Source organism: Oncorhynchus keta, chromosome 29 (assembly GCF_023373465.1).
Source record: "Oncorhynchus keta strain PuntledgeMale-10-30-2019 chromosome 29, Oket_V2, whole genome shotgun sequence".
Classification (NCBI taxonomy): Eukaryota; Metazoa; Chordata; class Actinopteri; order Salmoniformes; family Salmonidae; genus Oncorhynchus; species Oncorhynchus keta.
The window spans coordinates 36554310-36581180 of NC_068449.1; the positions used below are offsets into that span (position 1 = coordinate 36554310).

Genomic DNA, 26871 nt, shown 5'->3' on the forward strand with positions numbered 1-26871 from the left:
CAAATGTTTTTAAATACGCGTTTTCCAGTGACAGCTGTCATTTGTACAGTAAGATGACGTCTCTCTCTGGGTCACATGACACACTCCTTACAGTAAAGCAGTAAAAGCCCAATATGGCAGAAGCGGTCGGTCTTGCGCGGTAACTAAAGCAACATTTCAACTAACACACTGTCATATTCAACACTAATCAGCACAAGACCGCAGCGATGAGGGAGAGACAGAAGAAAAAGAAGGGGAGGACATGGGCAGAAGCTGCTAAAACGGTATTTACTGTCGTTCTATTCAACGTTTGTTGTGCTTGTTTTCCCTTCGCTCCCACTTGTACAACTGTTTATGAGTTCATGACCCGCTGGTGCAGACGAAATGTTGCGTCTGCAACGCAAGGCCTGCTTGTCGGCTAGCTAAGCACTGGAAGTCCATCAAGATTGGCTTGACAGTCTTGTGGGTGCATTTACAGAAAATGTCTATATCAGTGTCTCCATGTAGTTTGCTTTAGTTGCTGAAGTTGTAGATCGGAAATTGACAGAATTATTGTTCCCACCGCAGACACGCAGACATGTCTGTTGCTTTAAAGTAAACACGAAGTGTTGCGCGAGCGTACAGCTAGCCAGTTAGCAAGCTATGCTAACTCAAATTCAGTTTGACAGCTTTTTCTGAACTGACAAAATACATTGAAACATGGCCGTTGTCAAGTTTCTAGCTCTCCAGCTAGTTCTAATCGCCCTATGTCGATGGACATTAGCTATAACGCTAGGTAATGAGCAATGAACGACAGCTAACGTTAGCATGGTAGTAGTAGTCAACTTGCTAGCTAGCTACAAATAGCTACCTAGTAGCTACATCGGTAGTGTTTATAAACTATTTATAAAGTTGTTTTAGCTACCTGGTCACTGTATTGGCCATTCGGTTTTTTAACATGCTTAGCTGCCTATGGCTTCATGTATTAGCAAATCATTGCTGTTACTAGTTTTGAATAGCTATGTCAGTGTGTCTGTAGCTAATTAAAACTAGTAACAGCAATAACATAGCTAGCCATTTAGCTAACAGTCGTTAGTTGACAGCTGACAGTTCGCCTACTATTCATATGAAAACCTTTGTGACATCAAAGATTTGTATAACTAAATCAAGATAGACCACAGTCTGTCAATGGGAACAAATTAGTCATATTGGGCAGAACAAGCAACGAGGTGGGCAGAGCCAAGCACAAGTTAGCGAGATCCTATTTGCCTGTTTTAGCCAGCATCTGCATATTTCCGTTAGGGAACGCCTACTCTGTGAAGTGCGCGTGTCCAATAACTCAATTCGCCTTTGCACTCCTAAACATCGCGATTTTTAAAAACTTTGGCAAAGGGTCTACACAACTTAGTCCACTCGGTTAAAAACAGATTTTAGTTTGGGGAACTGAAAACTGTATTGAGACCAAATCTTTCGTCATGAGATAATTTGAAGAATTTCGGCCAAAATCCATCTCCTTCCATCTTCTCCCACTGCTGGCCACTGAGCTTCCTCTCATTACCATATTTGGTAGTGAGTGGAAACGCCAAGCGGATGCTTCACATTTATACTTTCAGTGAAATATCTGTCTCATTGTTCTGTCTGTGGTGACGTCATCATGGCTATAATTTAGGCTAGCTACATCAGCTATGACTGTGGTGATCTTGCTCAGGCTTTCTCTTCTTACACATACACAAAGGAAGTGAATCATGCATTGGTGAGGTCATTGAGGTCTGTCTTATTTCCAGCAAGTCACATATTCTCTTGACAATGGGTAAAAGCATGCACGAAATCATTGTTGACAGACTCATTCCAAGAGGTTGACTTCATGTCTTAACAAACCACACTACTAATGAATGTGCTAAAAAACGTATGCGCAGGAGTGCTGATCTAGAATCAGGTCCTCCCTGTCTATGTCATTTTATTAATTGTGATCTAAAAGGCTAAACTAATCCTAAATCAGTACTCCTTGTCTAAGTAAGAGCTCAGTTGAAGCTTACTCAATTGACATGTTCATTTCATACAACTAGGTCCTAATTCCATACCACCAGGCCCAACTATATAATTGTGGGTTGATAATGTGTAGTAACACCATAAGCAATGTGAATACTAGTATAGGACATGTTGACATATGTTATTGTCTTTAGGCTAGAGGTTGTTTTACATTCTCAAGTGGTTTTAGGTATGTATTACACATTATTACACTGCAATCCATTGACTGAGTTTGTGCTTTATTCTTTCAGGTATTAGAAAAGTACCCCAACACACCTATGAGCCACAAAGAGATCCTACAGGTGATCCAGAGGGAGAGACTGAAAGAGATTAGGTAAATAAACCGTTTCATATGTCTTCTGTTTGTTTTCAAAGAAAAGGTCCTTTTAAAGATCCCCTTTTAAGGTTCCTTTAGGTCGCTCTTCACAGTTTTGACTTCATTTTTGATACACAAGATCAGCACACTAGGCCTAGTTTTGTTTATGAATAGCACCATTTAATTTCTTCTTGTTTGATTGATTGCTCATGTCCTTTCCCTTTTTCTTTTCTTCTTCTTGGTGGTAATTATTACATTCACATAATTCTAATGATTTTGTTTCTTGTTTCATTTTTTTCACTTGTCATCCAGAAGGTAAGACAAAGCAAGTTTTGCCCCTCCCTCCCTTAACAAACTCACTAAAATGTTGTTTGTTTTTCCTATTGCATGTTAGCAACTTGTACTTGTAACAAGAAGTTACAACATGTTATTAACAACTTGTTCTTGCATGTCAGGTATTTTTATTTCAGGCAGCACAGTCTAATAATTTCAGCTGAAGCTCTGAATACAGTACACTGGGGCCTGATTCACACTATAGGGCCTAACCGGACCAGGCTGAGGTGTACTAGGTTGGCCAGCGTGCCCTGGCTACACATCCTCAATAGTTGCTGAAACTATGCTGGAAAGGACAATGTCAAAAGGAAATGTCAGAGCCAGTACAGTACAGTTCAAGTCGGCTCTGTAGTGGCCAGTCAGCTGTCTGCTTCATTGGATGTAACTGGCTATGATTTCCTCTTCTTCTGTTATCTAGTGGTACTTCCCCGCTGGCCTGTCTCAATGCTATGCTCCACACCAACTCTCGTGGTGAAGAAGGGATCTTCTACAAAGTTCCTGGACGAATGGGGGTCTACACACTGAAGGTCAGTTTAACATTTCTATAAATCCAAAGCATGAAACCAATAAGCGCCGACATATCTCTATGTGGGATTGACATGCCATTTTTTTTACTAATAGGCAGCGCCACAGTGTCAATAATTATGAGCTGTTAAAAGTATTTATGATGACACCGCTTCTCTATGGAAGGAGAATGAAAAGTAGAGCAACGTCATGACTCAATTGGAAATTCACATGAATCATTATTAATTGCTCTGAATGTTAGGAGTCATTCAAAGCAGTCCGTGTTATGGGTGTGTGTATATAATATCTTATTGTGGTGTGTATATTATAGAATGTGTACACTGAGTGGACAAAACATTAAGAACACCTTCCTAATATTGAGTTGCCTCCCCCTTTTGCCCTCAGTACAGCCTCAATTCGTTGGGGCATGGGCTCTACAAGGTGTCAAAAGCATTCCACAGGGATGCTGGCTCATGTTGACTCCAATGCTTCCCACAGTTGTTTCTAGTTGGCTGGATGTTCTTTGGGTGGTGGACCATTCTTGATACACATGGGAAACTGTTGAGCTTGAAAAACCCAGCAGCGTTACAGTTCACACAAACCGGTGCGCCTGGTACCTACAACCATACCCCATTTAAAGGCACTTAAATATATAATACACTGAATGGCACACATACACAATCTGTCTCAATGCTTAAAAATCCTTCTCTAACCTGTCTCTTCCCCTTCGTCTACACTGATTAATGTTTTGTACACTCAGTGTATGTTGTGTGTTTGTATATAATGTGTTGTGTTTATATTATTTGTGTATAACTTATATGTATGTTGTGTCTGTGAGTAGAAGGACATTGGGGACGTGGTGAAGGAGCTGTCTGAGGAGGGATCCGAGGAGGACGATAGTGATAATTTGTCTGATTCCCAGAGCACAGAGAACAACAATTACACTAACAACCAGGAGGGCATGAGGGGACAGTGGAGGAGGAGAGGTATGATACTACTTCACAATATATTTATAACATCACTGTCTTTTTGATAAGGGACGACGAGAGGTAGAATACTGTATATTTCGCTATATATTTATTAGCTTCACCTTTTTCCATGATGATTAGGCTATTATTCCAATACTTAAAATTGACTGAACTACAGTGCATTCGGAAAGTATTCCGACCCCTTGACTTTTTCCACAGTTTTTTACGTTACAGCCTTATTCTGAAATGGATAACATTGTTTTTTCCTCCTCATCAATCTACACACAAAACCCATAATGACAAAACAAAAACTGTTTTTTGTTGTTGAATTTTTGCCAATTTCTTACAAATAAAAAAATTAAATATTACACTTTACTCAGTACTTTGTTGAAGCATCTTTGCCAGTGATTACAGCCTCAGGTCTTCTTGGTTATGATGCTATACCCAAGATGATGCTTGGTGGTTACAAACTTCTTCCATTTAAGAATGATGGAGGCCACTGTGTTCTTGGGGACCTTCAATCCTGCAGAAATTATTTCGGTACCCTTCCCCAGATCTGTGCATCGAGACAATCCTGTCTCTGAGCCCTACGGGCAATTCCTTGGGCCTCATGGCCTGTTTTTTTGCTCTGACATGCACTGTCAACTGTGGGACCTTATATAGACAGGTATGTGCCTTTCCAAATCATGTGAAATCAATTGAATTTACCACAGGTGGACTCCAATGGAGTTGTAGAAACATCTCAAGGATGATCAATGGAAACAGGATGCACCTGAGATCAATTTCAAGTCTCATAGCAAATGGTCTGAATACTTTTGTAAATAAAGTATTTCTGTTTTTAGCAAACATTTACAAAAAACTATTTTTGCTTTGTCGATATGGGGTATTGTGTGTAGATTGATGAGTAAAACAATGCATTTCATACATTTTAGAATACGGCTGTAATGCAACAAAATGTGGAAAATGTCAAGGGGTCTGAATGCTTTCCGAAGGCACCGTAGGTGCTGATACTCATTTCGGTGCCGACCATTACTCTTTATATTTAGGTGCCTGTCCCACAATTGTGGTGTTTCCATTTTCAGTATTGAGTGTGCAGCTGTACATTTTGTGATTAATACTAGACATCAGACTGTTGCCCATTGTAGTGACACTTTAGAACGAGATGAAGTTTAGGCCATTTCTGTCATTCTCTCTGCCCCTTAAACATTTTAAGCAACGGTTACAACAGGAAATTCTTTTTTTGTCTGAGTCAGATCTGTGACCACTTCCTCATATACACATATGAACAAGTTAAGGAACCGTTGAAGTAAAGTAACAGCATATCTTCTGAGCACGGGGATATATTATTTTCTTTTCTGTTTTCTATTTTATTGTTCTTAATATCAATGCAAAAAGCTCCATCAAAGCAAATGCTATCAAAAGACCCCAAAAGACCCAAGTCCAAGGATAACAGCTACGGTGAGTGAGAAATAAAGATGTAAGCCTTGTTTTTTAAAAACCAGGAAATAACCATTACAAAAGTTGTTTTACATAATCTTGCTACTAACAGTTTTTTTTTCTGGCGGTTGGAAAGTCGAGGAGTCTTCGAAAAAAAAAAAAATGCACATCCAGGCAACTTTTTGTGTATGTTTTCAGCAAACTTTTAGATGCAATGTAGATTTGTATCGTGTCTGACTGCAAAACAAAACGTATCTACTTTGGTATATCCATCTTAAAGATGAACTGAAACACTCAATCAGCATACAACTTGTGTATTTATGTAAATGTTTTCAGTGTTTTGGATGTGAACATTGGCTGTTGTTGTTAAGCGTATTAATGTGTTATTGACTGTGTCTTAAGTTGTGCTGTGTTTCCTTCCCAGTGCCCTCCACGCTGCCATCTGATCCGTCGTCTCCTCAGCCACGTTGTTCATCTCCCTCTGTCCCCAGTAGCAAGCTCATCTCTCCCTCACAGAAACACAGCAAGAAGGCTCTCAAACAGGTGGGCTGATTCTCTATCGGTCTTTTTTTCACTGGTTAATAGAGACCAGTTCTCTCTTTTCTCAACAAGACTAATCTGGGTAAATAAAAGTTCAATAAAGTACTGCTGCTGACCTGGTGCCTCATAACCTGCCTGACAGTGTCTCAGTGATGTGCCCTCAGTCTTTTCCACAAGTACCTAGAGTAGCCAGCCAAAAGAAAAATTAGCTAAGCAGGCCTTCCCAACAATTTTTTTTGTTGGCCCGAATTACCTATATTTTGATGGCCTCTGGTACATTCTAATGCCTTGATTCCATTCAAAATACACAGCTAAATTATAGAATTCGTTGTCAAATTGATCTCCCAGATTGGAAAAGGTTGTTGTTATTGGACATGACTTTACAATTTACATCACTAAGAATGTATGAATTCAGTGTATTATTTCTTAGTTATTTGGGATATTGTCTAGGCCTTGGCTCCTATGATCAGCACAATCTCCTAAGTAAAATAACATTAAACCTTTTTAACATTTAACCTGTCTTCTCTTGATCGAAGTTTTATTTACAGTTATCTGCCACAATGTTTGTTCTTTAAATTATGTATTTTCTTTTAACAGAAAAATTGTCCACTGCACACATTATCTTGAAAAACAAATGAAAAGTAGCTGCTATGTGCAACACCCAAAAGAAAATAAATGAATGCGCCAGAAAATAATGATACGGCTAAGTGGATTTTGACACATCAGTACCACTTATTTTACATTACACGAGAAGTGCAAATTCAGGGCTCTATGCTGAGATATTTAACCAAAAAAGTGTTAATCAAATCAAAAATATATTTTACATTTTAGATTCTTCGAAGTAGCCACCCTTTGCCTTGATGACAGCTTTGCACACTCTTGGCATTATCTCAACCAGCGTCACCTGGAATACTTTTCCAACAGTCTTGAAGGAGTTCCCAAATATTCTGAGTTGGCTGCTTTTCCTTTACTCTGCGGTCCAACTCATCGGGTTGAGGTCGGATGATTGTGGAGGCCAGGTCATCTGATGCAGCACTCCATCACTCTCCTTCTTGGTAAAATAGCCCTTAGACATCCTGGAGGTGTGTTAGGTCATTGTCCTGTTGAAAAACAAATGATATTCCCACTAAGCGCAAACCTGCAATGCTGTTTAAGTCTGCCTTGAATTCTAAATAAATCACTGACAGTATTACATTTACATTTAAGTCATTTAGCAGACGCTCTTATCCAGAGCGACTTACAAATTGGTGCATTCACCTTATGACATCCAGTGGAACAGCCACTTTACAATAGTGCATCTAAATCTTTGAAGGGGGGGTGAGAAGGATTACTTTATCCTATCCTAGGTATTCCTTAAAGAGGTGGGGTTTCAGGTGTCTCCGGAAGGTGGTGATTGACTCCGCTGTCCTGGCATCGTGAGGGAGTTTGTTCCACCATTGGGGCAGCGAACAGTTTTGACTGGGCTGAGCGGGAACTGTACTTCCTCAGTGGTAGGGGGGCGAGCAGGCCAGAGGTGGATGAACGCAGTGCCCTTGTTTGGGTGTAGGGCCTGATCAGAGCCTGGAGGTACTGAGGTGCCGTTCCCCTCACAGCTCCGTAGGCAAGCACCATGGTCTTGTAGCGGATGCGAGCTTCAACTGGAAGCCAGTGTAGAGAGCGGAGGAGCGGGGTGACGTGAGAGAACTTGGGAAGGTTGAACACCAGACGGGCTGCGGCGTTCTGGATGAGTTGTAGGGGTTTAATGGCACAGGCAGGGAGCCCAGCCAACAGCGAGTTGCAGTAATCCAGACGGGAGATGACAAGTGCCTGGATTAGGACCTGCGCCGCTTCCTGTGTGAGGCAGGGTCGTACTCTGCGGATGTTGTAGAGCATGAACCTACAGGAACGGGCCACCGCCTTGATGTTAGTTGAGAACGACAGGGTGTTGCCAAGGTTCTTAGCGCTCTGGGAGGAGGACACAATGGAGTTGTCAACCGTGATGGCGAGATCATGGAACGGGCAGTCCTTCCCCGGGAGGAAGAGCAGCTCCGTCTTGCCGAGGTTCAGCTTGAGGTGGTGATCCGTCATCCACACTGATATGTCTGCCAGACATGCAGAGATGCGATTCGCCACCTGGTCATCAGAAGGGGGAAAGGAGAAGATTAATTGTGTGTCGTCTGCATAGCAATGATAGGAGAGACCATGTGAGGTTATGACAGAGCCAAGTGACTTGGTGTATAGCGAAAATAGGAGAGGGCCTAGAACAGAACCCTGGGGGACACCAGTGGTGAGAGCGCGTGGTGAGGAGACAGATTCTCGCCACGCCACCTGGTAGGAGCGACCTGTCAGGTAGGACGCAATCCAAGCGTGGGCCGCGCCGGAGATGCCCAACTCGGAGAGGGTGGAGAGGAGGATCTGATGGTTCACAGTATCGAAGGCAGCCGATAGGTCTAGAAGGATGAGAGCAGAGGAGAGAGAGTTAGCTTTAGCAGTGCGGAGCGCCTCCGTGATACAGAGAAGAGCAGTCTCAGTTGAATGACTAGTCTTGAAACCTGACTGATTTGGATCAAGAAGGTCATTCTGAGAGAGATAGCGGGAGAGCTGGCCAAGGACGGCACGTTCAAGAGTTTTGGAGAGAAAAGAAAGAAGGGATACTGGTCTGTAGTTGTTGACATCGGAGGGATCGAGTGTAGTTTTTTTCAGAAGGGGTGCAACTCTCGCTCTCTTGAAGACGGAAGGGACGTAGCCAGCGGTCAGGAATGAGTTGATGAGCGAGGTGAGGTAAGGGAGAAGGTCTCCGGAAATGGTCTGGAGAAGAGAGGAGGGGATAGGGTCAAGCGGGCAGGTTGTTGGGCGGCCGGCCGTCACAAGACGCGAGATTTCATCTGGAGAGAGAGGGGAGAAAGAGGTCAGAGCATAGGGTAGGGCAGTGTGAGCAGAACCAGCGGTGTCGTTTGACTTAGCAAACGAGGATCGGATGTCGTCGACCTTCTTTTCAAAATGGTTGACGAAGTCATCTGCAGAGAGGGAGGGGGAGAGAAGGTGGCTTCCTAGGGTTAGAGGCAGATGCTTGGAATTTAGAGTGGTAGAAAGTGGCTTTAGCAGCAGAGACAGAGGAGGAAAATGTAGAGAGGAGGGAGTGAAAGGATGCCAGGTCCGCAGGGAGGCGAGTTTTCCTCCATTTCCGCTCGGCTGCCCGGAGCCCTGTTCTGTGAGCTCGCAATGAGTCGTCGAGCCACGGAGCGGGAGGGGAGGACCGAGCCGGCCTGGAGGATAGGGGACATAGAGAGTCAAAGGATGCAGAAAGGGAGGAGAGGAGGGTTGAGGAGGCAGAATCAGGAGATAGGTTGGAGAAGGTTTGAGCAGAGGGAAGAGATGATAGGATGGAAGAGGAGAGAGTAGCGGGGGAGAGAGAGCGAAGGTTGGGACGGCGCGATACCATCCAAGTAGGGGCAGTATGGGAAGTGTTGGATGAGAGCGAGAGGGAAAAGGATACAAGGTAGTGGTCGGAGACTTGGAGGGGAGTTGCAATGAGGTTAGTGGAAGAACAGCATCTAGTAAAGATGAGGTCGAGCGTATTGCCTGCCTTGTGAGTAGGGGGGGAAGGTGAGAGGGTGAGGTCAAAAGAGGAGAGGAGTGGAAAGAAGGAGGCAGAGAGGAATGAGTCAAAGGTAGACGTGGGGAGGTTAAAGTCGCCCAGAACTGTGAGAGGTGAGCCGTCCTCAGGAAAGTATCACCAGCAAAGCACCATCACACCTCCTCCTCCATGCTTCATAGTGGGAACAACACACGCGGAGATCATCCGTTCACCTACTTTGTGTCTCACAAATTTGGACAGATTTCCACCGGTCTAAGCAAGTCTCTTCTTCTTATTGGTGTCCTTTAGTAGTGGTTTCTTTGCAGCAATTCAACCATGAAGGCCTGATTCATGCAGTTTCCTCTGAACAGTTGATGTTGAGATGTGTCTGTTACTTGAACTCTGAAGCTTTCATTTGGACTGCAATTTCTGAAGCTGGTAACTCTAATAAACTTATCCTCTGAAGCAGAGGTAACTCTGGGTTTTCCTTTCCTGTGGCGGTCCTCATGAGAGCCAGTTTCATCATAGCTCTTGATGGTTTTTGTGCCTGCACTTGAAGAAACGTTCTTGACATTTTCCACATTGACTGACCTTCATGTCTTAAAGTAATGATGGACCCATCCACCACCCACACCCGTCCATTTAAAACATTACAATTTTATCTCTTGTTAGGGCCTATAAATATTCCAGAAAATAATGTCCGTAATTTTTGTAAATAATAATTGTTTCAAAAATAGTCATTTGGTTTCATATTCTAGGAGTTATAATTTTCATAGTATAGATTTCATGAATTGTCTCTTTCCAATTGCTTATTTGTGGTGCCAGCGGATTAGGTCAGTTTCTAGTAAATCTAGTAATTGCTGTTATCAGAATTCTGAAGAGGTCCTTATCGCATGAGGGGTTCTCCCCAGGAGTATGTGTCCTGGATTTATATAAAGTGAGCTTTCAAATGTATCATGCAATACTTCGCATACTTTGGTCCAGAAATGATTGAGGACTGGGCAGGAGTATGGGTTTGGTTAGCCCTGCTCTCCCCATGGTTACCCAGCAACTTGGTGTGATGTGCCGTTTGTACTTTGATTGTATTATACTAGTTGAAAAATCTTCACTAAGTATCCATGAGTATTTCCTCCGGAGTAGTGTTGATTGTCTTGGACGTGTTTCTAGATACTGTAGATCAGGTCTGTTTGGATGCATTTTGTTTTCTTTGTCCAGACCTTTTATGGTGTTATTTATAAAGGTATTTTTTATCTTCCTAGTGAGTGTATTGATTGTCTTCATAAATATAGTTGAACTTATTTTTTTCCCTATTTGTTGGATTTGCATCTGTCTCCATTTACCTGTTGTTGCTGGGTTCATCCATACAATAATTGATTTGAGTTGGGCGGCCTAGTCAACTAAAGAAGGCCAGTTTTATTGCTTTTGTAATCAATCTTTTAAACAGTTTTAGCTGTCCTAAAATAATTGCAAAAGGGTTTTCTAATGATCAATTCATCTTTTTACAATGATAAACTTGGATTAGCTAACACAACGTGCCATTGGAACACAGGAGTGATGGTTGCTGATAATGGGCCTCTGTACGCCTATGTAGATATTCCATTAAAAAAATTCAGCTGTTTCTAGCTACAATAGTCATTTACAACATTAACAATGTCTACGCTGTATTTCTGATCAGTTTGATGTTATCTTAATGGACAAGAAACTGGCTTTTCTTTAAAAAAAAACAAGGACATTTCTAAGTGACCCCAAACTTTTGAACGGTAGTGTATATCCTAAATCGTTCTTACTTCAATGGTTCTTTGTGTGATTAGCTACCAGCGATGAAACCAATCGGCAGAAATGCTATTTAAAATAGCTACAGCAGCATTTATATGTTGCTATAAATCAAAACTTGCACGTTCTTATACTTTACTTTTTCAGTTCGCACACACATCTGTGTGCATATAGGCGCATATGGTCACTCTATAGAGCCCTGAAATTCACTCAGAGACTGCAACCAACCACAGAGCACACAAATCACACTGCCCACAGGTACCTGGATGAGATATTAAACTGTCAAACCAGCAGTGTTTCCCTGTCAACGCTCACTTTGTGACTGACAGGTGCCTGTCCTTTCAATAGATCGCTAGAAGATTCATATCTTTCATTTTAGTGGAAGAGGGCTCGGCTGAATTTGTTTCTGACTAGCCAATTGAAAAGTAGCTTAGTTTAATTTAAGTAGCCGGTAATAAATGAGTCTGTAATCAACTGTTTAGCCGACAGCCGGCGCTAGTGGAAAACACTGCTTGCTCTCAATGCTAATAAACTGTAGCTCTAGTTGCTCTAATTTGGCTAAAGACACCAGTTTTGTAGAATAAATGCACACTTGACATTCACTGTGCTTGTTAAATTTAATAACTTCTTTGTTACAACGAAAACAACACCTTGTGTAAGTTATTTTAAAAGACATGAGTGTGCATTGGGGGAAAAAGTACCATTGGCTGAGTTGTATTCATTTCCTCACAATCCCACAACTCCACAGTGTATTACTTGCTTCCCATTGGTCTTCCTTTTTCTGCATCACAAATGGCACCCTATTCCCTATATATTGCACTGCTTTTGACCAGAGCTCTATGCGGGCCTTGGTAAAAAAAAAAGTACTGCACTATATAGGGTAACTCTTTTGGGATCCTGAGTGGCGCAGCGTTCTAAGGCACTGCATCTCAGTGCAAGAGGCGTCACTACAGTCCTTGGGTTGAATCCAGGCTGCATCACATCCGGCCGTGATTGGGAGTCCCATAGGGCGGCGTCCAGGTTTGGCCGAAGTTGGCCGTCATTGTAAATAACAATTTGTTCTTAACTGACTTGCCTAGTTGTATTCGGCGCATGTGACAAATTAAAGTTTGATTTGATTAGTTAAATAAAAGTTACATTTAGTAAGTCCAGCCAGCTATCTAAACTACCGGCTAGGGGGCCCCCATTGATTTTGGTAGTAAATCTCACTCCGATATCATATTAAAAACTGCAAACATTTCTCTCCACCCTAACAACAAATATTTTGTATCTTTCTGCCTCATGGCAAAATTTAAATAAACTTGCTGCAAAACTGCAACATTTTCTCTACGCCCAATGGCAAAAAGTAGAATTGCAAGGAAATTAACTCTAAAAAGTATTTTCTTTCTCTCCACTGTCAAGAGGGGAGCCTCTTAAAGGGTTTGCTCGTAAAATGTCACTTAAGACCCCCAAAAGGTTATGGCCGGCTCGACTGCATGTTTTGGTATGGATGTGGCTACACGGACCCGCAAACCACTGTGGCCCCTCATGATGAGTTCAGAGTTTTTTTGGCACCCATCCCATCAAGGTTGCCCATAGGGTGCCATTTGTTACGCACACTTAGTGATTTTTGCTCTGTATATTTTGATTTTGCTTGACCACACAGATCAAGGAGGCGGGGACAGAGAGGCCGGAGAGTTCTGAGAAGTCGGAGGTGATTGAATAAACCCCCACTTCCCTCAATTCTGCTAGCAAACATGCAATCTTTGGACAATAAAATTGATGAGTTACTGGGAAGATTAAACTACCAACGGGACATTAAAAACTGTTACATCTTATGCTTCACGGAGTCGTGGCTGAATGACAACAATATCAACACACAGCAGGCTGGTTATATGAAGAGGATAGAACAGTGGCGTCTGGTAAGACAAGGGGCAGCTGTCTGTATTTTTGTTGTATTTTAGTAAACAACTGCTGGTGCACGATACCTAAGGAAGTCTCGAGCTATTACTCGGCTCTCATGATAAGCTGTAGACCACACTACCTACCGAGAGAGTTTTCATCTGTTTTCTTTGAAGCTATTTACATACCACCACAGTCAGAGGATGGCACTAAAATAGCATTGAATGAGCTGTATTCCGCCATAAGCAAACAAGAAAACGCTCACCCAGAGGCGGCGTTCCCAGTAGCCGGGGACTTTAATGCAGGGAAACTTAACTCAGTTTTACCAAATTTCTATCAGCATGTTAAATGTGCAACCAGAGGGAAAATAACTCTGGACCACCTATACTCCACACACAGAGATGCATACAAAGCTCACCCTCGCCCTCCATTTGGCAAATCTGACCATAATTCCATCCTCCCGATTCCTGCTTACAAGCAAACATTAAAGCAGGAAGCACCAGTCACTAGATCAATAAAACAGTGGTCAGATGAAGCAAATGTTAAGCTACAGGACTGTTTTGCTAGCACAGACTGGAATATTTTCCCGGACTCCTCAAATGGCATTGAGGAGTACACCACATCTGTCATTGGCTTCATCAATAAGTGCATTGATGACATCGTCTCCACAGTGACCGTACGTACATTTCCCAACCAGAAGCCATGTATGACAGGCAGCATCCACACTGAGCTAAAGGCTAGAGCTGCCGCTTGCCCTCTGACGAACCATCAAACAGGCAAAGTGTCAATCCAGGATTCTAACCCCGGCTCTGACACTCGCTTGGCAGAGGCAAATGAACACTGAAACATGCATGAGCGTACCAGCTGTACCGGAAGACTGTGTGATCACGCTCTCCGCAGCCGATGTGATTAAGACCTTTAGACCGGGCAACATTCACAAGGCCGCAGGGCCAGACGGATTACCAGGACGTGTACTGCGAGAATGCGCTGACCACTAGCAAGTGTCTTCACTGACATTTTCAACCTTTTCAAAATTTCAAGAACTTTTAAAGTTTCTTCAAGTCCAGTTGCAAAAAAACATCAACCACTATGATGAAACTCAATATGCCACGTTGAGGGGGAGTCTAAGACAGGAGCGGACATTCATCTTGGCACTGGTAAATAATCTCTTCCTTTCTTCATTACTCTTTTCCTTCCTTTTTTTCTCCCTCCCTATTCCTCTTTTCCTTCTTCTCTGTCCCATAGGCCCTGAAGCAGCAGAGGAACCAGCGGAGACAGGGGGGAATGCCCACCACCTCCAGCCCAAGGCTGCTCATCAAGAACGTGAAGGACATGGCTGACACCATTGCCACTAAGACCGGTAGGTGGCAGACATAGACGTACAGTATATCAGCTCCAAAAGTTTTGGCACAGTGAAATGTTGATGTTGTTTTGGCTCTGTACTCTAGCACTTTGTATTTGAAATGATGTAATGACTTCAAGGTTTGTTTTCGACTGTCTGATTTCATTTGAGGGTGTTTTACATTTACATTTAAGTCATTTAGCAGACGCTCTTATCCAGAGCGACTTACAAATTATTTTCATACATATCGTGTAAACCATTTAGAAATCACAGCACATATTGTCCCCCCATTTTAGGGGACCAAAAGTATTGGGATAAATTCACTTATGTGTAGTAAAGTAGTATTTGGTCCCATATTCATAGCACGCAAGGACCACATCAAGCTTTTGTTTTGGTTGTGTTTCAGATTACTTTGTGCACAATAGAAATGAATGGTAAATAATGTACCGGTATTGCGTTATTTTGGAGTTTACTTTTATTGTAAATAAGACTATAAATATGTTTCTAAACACTTCTACATTAATGTGGATGATACCGTGACTATGGATAGTCCTGACTGAATCGCCATAATGATGAGTGAGAAAGTTAGACATGCTACCCTCTCACCATTACAATAACAGGGGAGGTTAAGCATTTCTGGGAGGGTATGATATTTATGACTCGAACATTCTCACGCATCATTATTCAAGATTCATTCAGGATGATCCGTAATCATGGTAGCATACATATTAATGTAGAAGTGTTTGGAAACATATTATATTCTTGTTGACAATAACATTTTGGGACTGTGTACAAAAGGTGCCATCATTTCTAAATGGTTTACCCAATATGGATGAAAATGGCCTCAAATTAAAGCTGACAGTCTGCACTTTAACCTCACATAGTCATTGTATCGTTTCAAATCAGAGCCAAAACAACAACAAATGTCTGTGTCCCAATACTTTTGGTACTCACTGTAACTACAGTGCATTCGGAAAGTATTCAGACCCCTTGACATTTTCTACATTTTGTTACGTTACAGCCTTATTCTAAAATGGTTTAAATAAAAACATTTCCTCATAAATCTACACAGAATACCCCATAATGACAAAATAAAAAAGGAAATATCACATTTACATAAGTATTCAGACCCTTTGCTTTGAGACTCGAAATTGAGCTCAGGTGTATCCTGTTTCCATTGATCATCCTTGAAATGTTTTTACAACTTGATTGGAGTCCACCTGTGGTAAATTAAATTGATTGGACATAATCGAGGCACAGATCTGGGGAAGGGTACCGAAAATGTCTGCAGCATTGGTCCTCAAGAACACAGTGGCCTCCATCATTCTTAAATGGAGGATGTTTGGAACCACCAAGACTCTTCCTAGATCTGGCCGCCAAACTGAGTAAGGGGGGAGAAGGGCATAGGTCAGGGATGTGACTAAGAACCCGATGGTCACTCTGACAGAGCTCCAGAGTTCCTCTGTGGAGATGGGGAACCTCCCAGAAGGACAACCATCTCTGCAGCACTCCACCAATCAGGCCTTTATAGTAGAGTGGCCAGACGGAAGCCACTCCTCAGTAAAAGGCACATGACGGCCCGCTTGGAGTTTTTCTAAAGGACTCTCAGACCATGAAAAACAAGATTCTCTAGTCTGATGAAACCAAGATTGAACTCTTTGGCCTGAATGCCAAGCGTCACATCTGAAGGAAACCTGGCACCACCCCTTTGGTGAACCATGGGTGTGGCAGCATTATGCTATTGGGATGTTTTTATGTGGCAGGGACTGGGAGACTAGTCAGGATTGAGGCAAAGATGAACGGAGCAAAGTACAGAGAGATCCTTGATGAAAACCTGCTCCAGATTACTCAGGACCTCAGACTGGGGAGAAGGTTCACCTCCCAACAGGACAATGACCCTAAGCACACAGCCAAGACAATGCAGGAGTGGCTTCGGGACAAGTCTGAATGTCATTGAGTGGCCCAGCCAGAGCCCGGGCTTGAACCTAATCGAACATCTGGAGAGACCTGAAAATTGCAAAAATGTCTAAATAGTTTTTGCTTAGTCATTACGGGGTATTGTGTGTAGATTGATGAGGGAAAAATGATTTTATACATTTTAGAACAAGGATGTAATGTAACAATATGTGAAAGAAGTTGCTTTCTTATCCAGTTCCAGTTTTGCCGTGTACATCAGTAAGCCTTTCCTGCTTCCACAATGGAAATAAGTTGTGTCTTATGCTCATTTTTATTTTACCCAGTGTATCAACTTGTGTGGCTGAATTGTGTTTAAATCAAATCATGCTCCTCTCTGTCCATCCAAACAGACTCCTGTCCTGCTTCTGGTACCAGAAAGATGTCTCAGAGGTCCAGTCGACTCAGTGCACGTAAGTACTATTTCAGGTATTTCAGACATTCCAGAATGCAGATGAAAGAATTTGCATTCCATATACCGCAGCAGCGTGATCGCCCATTCAAATACTGCCTCGGCGAGATCGTGTTACTTCCGTGACCTACATTATAGTCATTTAGCTGACACAGACTTATAGGAGCAATTAGGGTTAAGTGCCATGCTTAAGGGCACATCGGACAATTTTTTTCACCCTGTCGGCTCCAGGATTCAATCCAGCGACCTTTCATTCACAGCCTCTGTAGTAGACTCATCCAGCTTGTCTTTGTAATTTAGATATAGTAGGCTAATACTGCACATACCAGTCTCTGTTGGCCTGGTCCCAGATCTGTCAGTGCTGTCTTGCCAACTCCCATAATCATTGACATGCCAAACATAACAACAACCATAGGAGTTGGCTACAGCACAAACAAACCTTTTTAGTTCTTTTGTATGATTTACAGTGGATTTATCTTCTCTTGTGCTGTGTGTGTTTTTTAAATTTTATCCAGGGCAACTGAAGCGTACCAAGTGTGCAGAGATAGATGTTGAGACACCAGACTCTATCCTGGTTAACACCAACCTGCGTGCCCTGATCAACAAACACACCTTTTCTGTCCTGCCCACAGAGTGCCAACAGAAGCTACTCACACTACTGCCTGAGGTCGACCAACAGGTACTAGACACCATAAGGTCTCTAGCGCCAAAGAGGTTTAAAACCAAGAGACTCAACTTGCGATTCATTTCTGTAATCATCCACAAGATATTTGCAGGAAATAATCGCATGGGGAGTCTATCATCATCTGTACATAAAGAGAGATGAGAATGACGATGATGCTATTGATAAGCAGATGGTGATGACAATAATGCTGATAGTGATTATCACGATGATTTTGATAGTGATAGTGATAATGATGGTGCAGTTTATGATGATGTACACAAGTTATCTCTGTCTGTATCTTTAGGCCTGTATGGATGGTCTGTTAAAGGTCACCAGTTCTGCCTTGAACAATGAGTTTTTCACATCAGCAGCTCAGTCCTGGAAGGAACGACTGGCAGAAGGTCAGTGCTTCTAGCCTGGTCCCGGATCTGTTTGTGCCGTCTTGCTAATTGTCAATAGCATGATAATGACCATTGGCAAGACTGCATAAACAGATCCTGGACCAGGCTACTGTGCTTCTGCTTCAAAATATAGCTTTTTATTAAACATAATTTTTCATATTCCCAGTAAAAAGGTTTTTTAAATGTCTCATAAACTTTTTTTTTAAATGTTATATTTTCCAAACCACGAAGGCGAGTTCACTCCTGAGTTGCAGCTGAGAATGCGTCAGGAGATTGAGAAGGAGAAGAAGGTGGAGTATTGGAAGGAAAGTTTCTTTGAGAGCTACTATGGTGAAAAGTAAGTCATTTTTCAGGGCTGGAATCTGTAAAATACATTGCAGTTATTGTTATGTCATTCAAGCTTTTTTTTTTACCTGCAAGCCTCTGTTTGCATATCCCTCAGATTAATCCTTTCTTTATAGTTGGCTGACTTCTCTCTCGTGCTTTCTCTCTCGATTTCTCTCTCTCTCTCGCTCATGCTTTCTCTCTCTCTCTCCCTTCCTCTCTTCCTATCCAGCTCTGGACTCAGCTTAGAGGAATCCAAAGAGCTGCTTGAGTCTGGTCTCAGTCTGGAGCTCTCAGCCACCAAACCCCAGTTGTCTCCTCCAACACAGCCAAGTCCTGCTGGCCAAGCACTGCAAGATCCCAAGGTCCCTGAGAACAGCTGCCATACTCGTTCGTCAGAGAGGAGGCTCCGATCATCATCACTGCCTATAAACCCTACATCTAAACCCATAGAACCTCCATCTAAACCCATAGAGCTTTCCAAGCCAAGACCGGAACCAGAGCCTGTTCACGATGAACCAGTACCAGTCCCACCCATTGTCCCACCAGTTATATTATCGAAAAATGTACAGAAGACACTGGAGGTTGAGTACCCCAGACACAGGACTCGTAGCAGAGGTTTATCCCTGCCTATAATGGCAGTGGAGGCACCTGTTGTGCGGAAGCAGGATGTGGTGGACTCAACCTTAATGGTTACTCCACTTGGGGAGAAGCAGATGGAGGAAGAGGAACAGAAGCTGAAAGAAGCTCAGCCGGAGACCCCCCAGTCCCCTGAGATCCCACAGTCCCCTGCCCTGGAGAGTCCTCCAGAGGTCTGCTCCCAGACGAAGCTCAGATCATCACTGCCGTCCGACCTTTCAAAGCCAGAGCCTTTGGGCTTGGACGAGCACAGTGGGGAGAGGAGGGAAGATGTTGCACCAGAGAGAGGCGCCTCGGTGTCAGTCACCCCCGTATCCACCCCCGTATCCACCCCTCTATCCACCCCCGTATCCACCCCTCTATCTACTCCCATATCCACCCCTCTATCTACTCCTGTATCCACCCCTGTATCCACCCCTGTATCTACCCCCATATCCACCACCCCATCCCCAGAGCCGTTGAAAAGGAAGTCCTCATCCAGTGAACAGGAAGTAGAGCTGACTCCAGAGAAGAGGGCCCGCATCACTCCACCGATGGTATCTGTGGTAACCTCTCCAGCAGCCACCATAACAACAGCTCAAAGAGTGCCTCCACTTAAGGTAAATACAGTAATTTTTTAAACAATTAAATATTGTATATTGAAATGTATTTGTGGTGACTAAAAACATCAGGTACAAATACATACACCAGGAAGGCCCACACATGTTAAGCTTGCGTTCTTTCTTGTTCAATTTCCCTTTCAGATTCCTGTGTCACGAATCCTATCAGTCCCTGCATCTCCAACCCAGGTGTCCCCCAGGACCCCTGTCCCGCTCAGCCCTGGCCCCAGCCCCGGACGCACTGGTGCTCGCACTCTGGCTGACATCAAGGCTAAAGCCCAGCTAGCCCGGGCCCAGCGTGCAGCAGCAGCTGCTGCAGCCAGCTCCTCCTCTAAAGGTGCAGTACCAGGCCCAGGACCAGGAGGAGGCATTGTAGAGCATAGAGCTTCAGCCCAGACTCTCCACTCCAGGCCCCCCTGCTCCACCCAGTCTCAGTCAACCACCAGGCTGCCAGTAAGTAGCATCACTGGTCAATCTACCTGTCAATCACCTGATGCAGTCACCACACCAGCCCACTCCAGTTCGGTCCAATCATCAGGCTCCTCTGTGCCCTTTGACCTTAGCCTGTCTCAAAGAAGCTCCAACACCGGTAGAGCGTCTCTCACTGATGACCAACAGAGAGGCTACTCCGATGGTCTGATGAACCCAGGTTCTCTGATGGGACCTCAACATGGGAACATTCAACATACGTCATACCCACCAGGTCCCAAGTCAACCTCTAGCTACACTTCATCTGTGTGTGGTGTGAAGAGCCTGTATGTATCTGGAAGCTCCATGGCAGCCAGGGCTAACCACTTTATCCCAGCCAACAACCCTTTGGTCACATCTCTCCTCCAGGAGAAAGAGGTCCCTCAGGAACAGATCTTCCCCAAGCCTCTGGCCAAGGCCGATGTCCAGATGTCCCAGGCCAAACCCTCTCATGATGACAAAGTGACAATAAAGTCCCACAGCACTGCTGGAACAGCCAGTGATGAGAATAAGAGCCAATACCTACACGCTGGTGGTGTGGAGGACTACAGAAGATCTGAACAGCAAGGATCCATAGGCCAGTCCACTTCCACCATACCTGGAACAGGAGAAGGTATGTTGGCAGAGCTCCAGCACCATCAAAGGGAAACACCTAACAAAGACATCCAGGAACAGATCCTTCAGGCTCTGATGCACAGGGCCACCCACCAGCACCAGCACCAGAACCAGCCATTTGGGGTCTCAGGTGGAGCTCAGCCTGCCCAGTTCGGAGCTTGTCATCTGGGGCACCAGGAATGTGGGGACCGTCCCCGGTTCTCCGCGGGGTTCCCTGGACGGAAGAGGATGTCCAGGCCTGCCATGTCAGGGCACTACCTCCTCAATGTCTCCACGTACGGACGAGGCTCAGAGAGCAGTAAACGCTTCCACCCATTGACCACCGTTAACACCTCACTGACCCCACTGGCCAATCTGAAGAGAGAGCACATCGGGGGGGAGAGGCTGGCTAACGAAGGGGAGGAGTCAGTGGAGAATAAGTCTCATTCTCATTCTAACCCTGCTGGAGTCAAGATGGAAGAGCAGGGCTTCTCAGTCACAAAAATGGATGAAGCTCTGGGCTTTCAACACTGCTCCAAAATAATGTCTGAGTCTCCATCAGTGGGGGGCTGTATACCAGAGCAGGAGGACAACAGTTCAGCCGGTACAGATAGAGACAGTGGCACTTCTGCAAGAGCCAAAGAAACCAAACCTTTCACCCAATCACAATCACAGCACAGGAGGCACCCGGAACTCTGCAATACTAAACAGGGTGGTCATTCCGAGCAATATCGTTTATCTGTATCTCCCCACGTGGGGACCATGGACCCCACTCACCCCAGTACTCACCAGCGTCCGTCTGCCTTTCAAACTCAGAGACCTCCAATCGATAATCAGGAATCAAATTTGGGTTCCTGCTACGGTGGCACCATCAGCATGTCTGTACCTCACGCTCTGAATCACAATGCTGCTGCTTCAGGCACCGCTTCTAGCGCCTCCCCCTCTGTGTCAAGTAGTGGTGGGGACAGCGGCAGTGGCACCGGCAGTGTCATGTCTTTCTCAGTGACCGTCACCACCATACCTGCCGGTCACCCGTTGGACCACAGCAGCCAGGGGGAGGGGTCTCCAGAGCAGGGGTTTATGGAGGGATCTGGTATAGAGGACGTTCAGTCTAAATGCTACTGCCGACTCAAGGCTATGATCATGTGTAAAGGGTGTGGGGCCTTCTGCCATGACGATTGCATTGGCCCTTCGAACCTCTGTGTGTCGTGTCTAGTGGTACGATAAAACGACTAATAATGTAGTGCTGAGCGAATAACTATTATTTTTCGTCGGTCCAATTATTTGAATTGCATTTCTGTTAGCTCTATGCAGTTTCTGTAGAGTTACATCAGATCCTGAAACTGTGTGATGTAGTAGGGAGTTGTAGTTCCTAACAGGACAATGTTCTACATAGTTTAGCGCCGAAAACGTGCTAATATCTACGTACGGTCTGTGGAGCAAGACACGGGGAGGAGAGAGAGCGCGCGATCGAGAGAGATCGAAGGCAGTCGCTTCGCGAGCATGAAAATAGTTGGTATTTGGCGGTCATAAAAGTATGCCTTATTTACTTTGAAGAACTACTAAATGGTGATTTTTGTTGTACAGCATAGGCAGCAGCTCTATATGAGATGATGACTTGGAATGAAGTAAAAAAATATATTAAAAAATCATCAAATGAAACAAATATTTTATTAAAGTAATATGAATAAATGAGGGTTAATAAGTGATACGCAACAATGGCCAGTCATTACCATCATGTGACTTTTATTAATTGTTTTATTCTGTGTTACAGCATTCAACCCACATAATGTATAGTGCATTTAATGTTTAAAAAGATCATCAAAATTGAAAAATTGATTTTTTTTTGTTGTTACATAATGAACCAAAACCAAACCTACTTCAAAAATCACTAATCGCTCAGCACTACATAAATTTAGACATGATCTGTTTCAATTCTTTATTATTGCACCAAGGAACAAATCAGCATCAAGTCATCAACAAGTAGCGGTTACGAGCAAGGTCAGTTCCATTTAAATGCTGGAACTAAACTGATTCAAATGTTTCTATTTCAATTCCGAATCTAATTTGAAAAGAAAGACAAATTGTAATGTCTGTATTTCCTGAATTGACTGAATTGAAGTGGAATTGACCCTAACCCTGGTTACCAGGGTAAAATGCACAGTGGCCCTACTCAACCCAGCACGTGGTTTTCAGTGGGGTGGCAAAATCATTTATACTGGACGACACAAGAAGTTGGTGGCTCCTTAATTGGAGAGGACATGCTTAGCGAAACTAAGTGGAATGGTATCAAATACATCCATTTGCTCTGTTTCCATTATTATGAGCTGTCTTCTTCTCCGCAACCTCCACTTTCATCTATTCCATCTGAAAAAGAGTTTGTTTTGTACAATTCACCGATCAGTTCGAATCAAATCTTAACCTTTTAGACTTGAGACAAAAGTTGAATCTTGGCAATATTTTGCACTTGGACATGTTATTGTGCTATATTTTTGTAAAGATAGTTTAGATTTTAAAAAAGTAAGGAAAAAAATGAATGTTGCTATTTTTGTAGAACGTAATAACAATGTTATGTTAAAGACTGCCACTCTTCATTCAGGAGTTTAAGTTATGATGTTTTAAAAGGTGAAGAAGGGAGTTACATTCATATTCATCGACCCCTTGGGGTTTGTGTGTAGGTGGGGAAGTACAAATACTGATTTATATAGATTTTAAACAGACAGATGTGTCAAAAGAAAATAGATATTTCAAATTATTTAGATTATAAAACATTATTTCTACTAACGGGGTGACTGACACTGAGACTGTATAGTACATGTTGTGTACAGCGTTTGTACTCTAACATAGTGATGAAAAGTAAAAGCACTTCGCAAATAAATGGATAAACAGTGCCCTTCAAGGAGCAAGCTGAGTATAGTCTTATTCCAGATCTGTTTGTGTTGTTTTATGGCAATGACCATAGGAGTTAGCAATACACCACAAACAGATCTGGAACCAGGCTACAAACTTGAGGCCATTTCAGATCATCGTGTGAAGTTTACAGACTCCATGAACTCCTAAAACCTCGACTTGTAGATATTCTGTCTCATGACGCATTTGTTTTCATATATGTTTGTTTGTGTATAACAGAGTAACTATTAGCAGTGATGTACATTTAAAACACTCAGAGAAAGAAAGGAGAAAAATGAAGATTTCAGTTCTTGTATTATTCTTTTGCTTTGTAAATATTGGCTTTCGTTGAGCGAGATTTAGAAATTAATTTAGCTTTATGTTCCTTGCTTAAGCATATCCAAAATATATTGTTTTTTATTGCAAAAGAGTTTATATCTCTAAAAGAAACTACACAAAAATGTGTATTTTAATGCTAAATGCTGTGCTATCATGAAACCATTCAAAGTTGTATAGGCTCCAGGTACAGTATTCAGGTTGATGGGCGGTAGAGATACAATTTACTAGCTACATATATAAAACAAAGGAACATCATATGGGTGTACATGGTGATTGCAATTATAAAAGCAAAATGTATCAATCATATTTTTGAAATGATCTGACTAAAACTGAAGATAGTTGCTGTGTAACGATATATTTTATAGAAATAATTTCCATGGTAAGATGCCAAAGTCACCTTATGAAAACGAAATGATCAGATCTCGTTTTTTTAAATGTCTGACTAGTTAAACAAAGTAATATATTTTAATATAAAAAAATCTATTTACAAATCATTTTTAAAAACAACAGGGTATTTACTAGAATGATACACATTACACCGGTCAGTTTATTTTAGGTACACCCATCTAGTACCGGGTCAGACCTACCCTTTGCCTCCAAAACAGCCTGAATTGTTCAGGTCATGGATTCTACAAGTCGGAAACGTTTCACAGGGATGTTGGTCCATGCTGACGTGATTGCGTCACGCAGTTGCTGCAGATTGGACCCCACCGTCAACAGCCTGTACCGTTGACACCAGGCAGGATGGGACCACGGACTCATGTTGCTTACGGCAAATCCTGACTCTGCCATCAGCATGACGCAACAGGAACCAGGATTTGTCAGACCAGGCTATGTTTTTGCACTCCTCAATTATCCAGTGTTGGTGATCGCGTGCCCACTAGAGCCACTTCTTGTTTTTAGCTGATAGGAATGGAACCCGGTGTGGTCGTTTACTGCAATAGCAGTGAGTTGTGTGTTCCGAAATTCTGTTCTGCACACCCCTGTTGTTCTGCGCCTTTTATTTATATGTTTGTGGCCCGCCTGTTAGCTTGCACGGTTCTTGCTATTCTCCTTCGACCTCTCTCATCAATGAGCTGTTTTCACCCACAGGACTGTTTCAACATTCTCTGTAAACCCTAAACACTCTCGTGTGTGAAAAGCCCAGGAGGGTGTCCGTTCCCCAGAAACCGGATCAGGTGTGCCTGGCACGACGATCATACCACACAAAGTTTCTTAGGTCACTAGTTTTGCCCATTCTAACATTCAATCGAACAGTAACTGAATGCCTGTCTACCTGCTTTATATAGCACGGCCACGTGACTCACTGTCTGTAGGAGCGATCCATTTTCGTGAATGGGGTGGTATACCTAATTGACTGGCCGGTGAGTGTATATTGGCTGTCCCTTTTTCTTATGTTTTTGTGTGAAAGCGTGGACAGACCACAACATAACTTTTGTAGCAAAAAAAAACATACCCAAGTTTTCTGATTCTATATGACCCATGTATTTTTATGGAAATCTACATGTCCTTTTCCACTGAAGTCCTGCCTGGAATATTGTAACCATCTGAACTGTATGCTCTTGTAACGACTTTGGTTAATAAGATATGGGGCATTGTTTTGTCTTACACATATTTTCAGCATTATGTGCTTATTTGGGGTAAACTGAATACAACTTCATGGCACCATTTTGTAAGTGGTGTGTGTGTGTGTGTGTGTGTGTGTGTGTGTGTGTGTGTGTGTGTGTGTGTGTGTGTGTGTGTGTGTGTGTGTGTGTGTGTGTGTGTGTGTGTGTGTGTGTGTGTGTGTGTGTGTGTGTGTGTGTGTCTGTCTTTATTTACAGTCACAGGATTCTTTATCGTCTCAAAAAGTTCACAAAGTGTGCATCCCAAATGGGCTCTGGTCAAAAGTAGTGCATTATATATGGAATTAGAGGGCCATTTGGAAGCAGCCAAATGGTTCATTATTGGAGGGTGCATATCTTGCAAAGATGAGACCCAATATTTATGATTTGACCCCTATCATTGCAAACTTTGTTAATTCATTTGATCACCTATCAAATTTTATAAATGTTATTTTAAATAAATACATGTTTTAGTCTAATTTGGTTTCCCCAACATCTAGTATTGAGTATTAATTATATATTTTTTATGAATTTTGATGTTGTTCTAATAACTGACTTGTGTATATGTGGATTGCAAAGAGAAAGTCGTTTTTACCCACATTTTGTAAAAAGGCAGCTGATATCTCGTAAAGTTTAAGAGAGCGTTGAATTATTGATTCAGTAGCCTACTCCACTTTGTCCTTTTCTCTCAAACCATGATTTACTTTTTTTAACAAATCAATAGCTTAAATTCAGAGGGATATATTGATTAGATCCCATTTTTAAACCGAAGGACAAAAAGTAAAGTGTGAGGATAGACTTGGTTAGGAGGAAACGTTTCTTAAGTGTCATCCAATAATGGTTTGAAAATGTCTGTCTGTTTGTCTTGTGAAGGGTGTGTTCCCATCAGTCTGTCATTTTTGCTGTTTTTAGATTGGAAAGTCTCCATTTTAAAATGCAGGTGAATGTAATATAGTAATCAGCACTTGTAAACAAAGTGTATTTTATCAAACTATATATTATGAATAAATAACAATGCAAAAACAGTTTGATTGGGTGTGACATTTGTATGTCAATTAAATGTATTTTATAAAGCCATTTTTACATCAACAGTGGTTGCAAAGTGATTTACAGGATACCCGGCCTAAAGCAGAAGCACAGTGGCCAGGAAAAACTCACTTGAAAGAAGGGACCTAAGAAGAAACCTAGAGAGGAACCCCGCTTAAAGGGGTGGGCCATCCTCTTCTGGCAGTAAGGAATGTATGTATGTGAGTGACTACTCTACTCTAATACTAGTACAATTTACACTATAGGCCTACTATCAGTATCACATTACTAAGGCTTTTACACTCCACTAAGAGATACAATCA

General features: G+C 42.7%; 1 protein-coding gene across 2 annotated transcripts; it reads left to right on the forward strand.

Annotated features, from left to right (window-relative positions):
* The first annotated feature begins 77 nt into the window (after window positions 1–77).
* On the forward strand, window positions 78–26547 carry LOC118362863 (putative Polycomb group protein ASXL2). 2 transcript variants are annotated; one of them, XM_035743554.2, is made up of 13 exons: window positions 78–263; window positions 2238–2320; window positions 3054–3162; window positions 3981–4125; window positions 5503–5565; window positions 5969–6087; window positions 14540–14654; window positions 16943–17002; window positions 17517–17680; window positions 17970–18066; window positions 18298–18403; window positions 18623–19628; window positions 19773–26547. In XM_035743554.2, exons 1-13 carry the CDS (start codon window positions 207–209, stop codon window positions 21915–21917), a joined length of 4269 nt encoding a protein of 1422 aa, XP_035599447.1. In that variant the 5' UTR covers window positions 78–206; the 3' UTR covers window positions 21918–26547. The 2 variants fall into 2 exon arrangements, with proteins under 2 accessions (XP_035599447.1, XP_052342453.1); XM_052486493.1 differs by lacking the exon at window positions 5503–5565.
* Window positions 26548–26871: the final 324 nt, after the last annotated feature.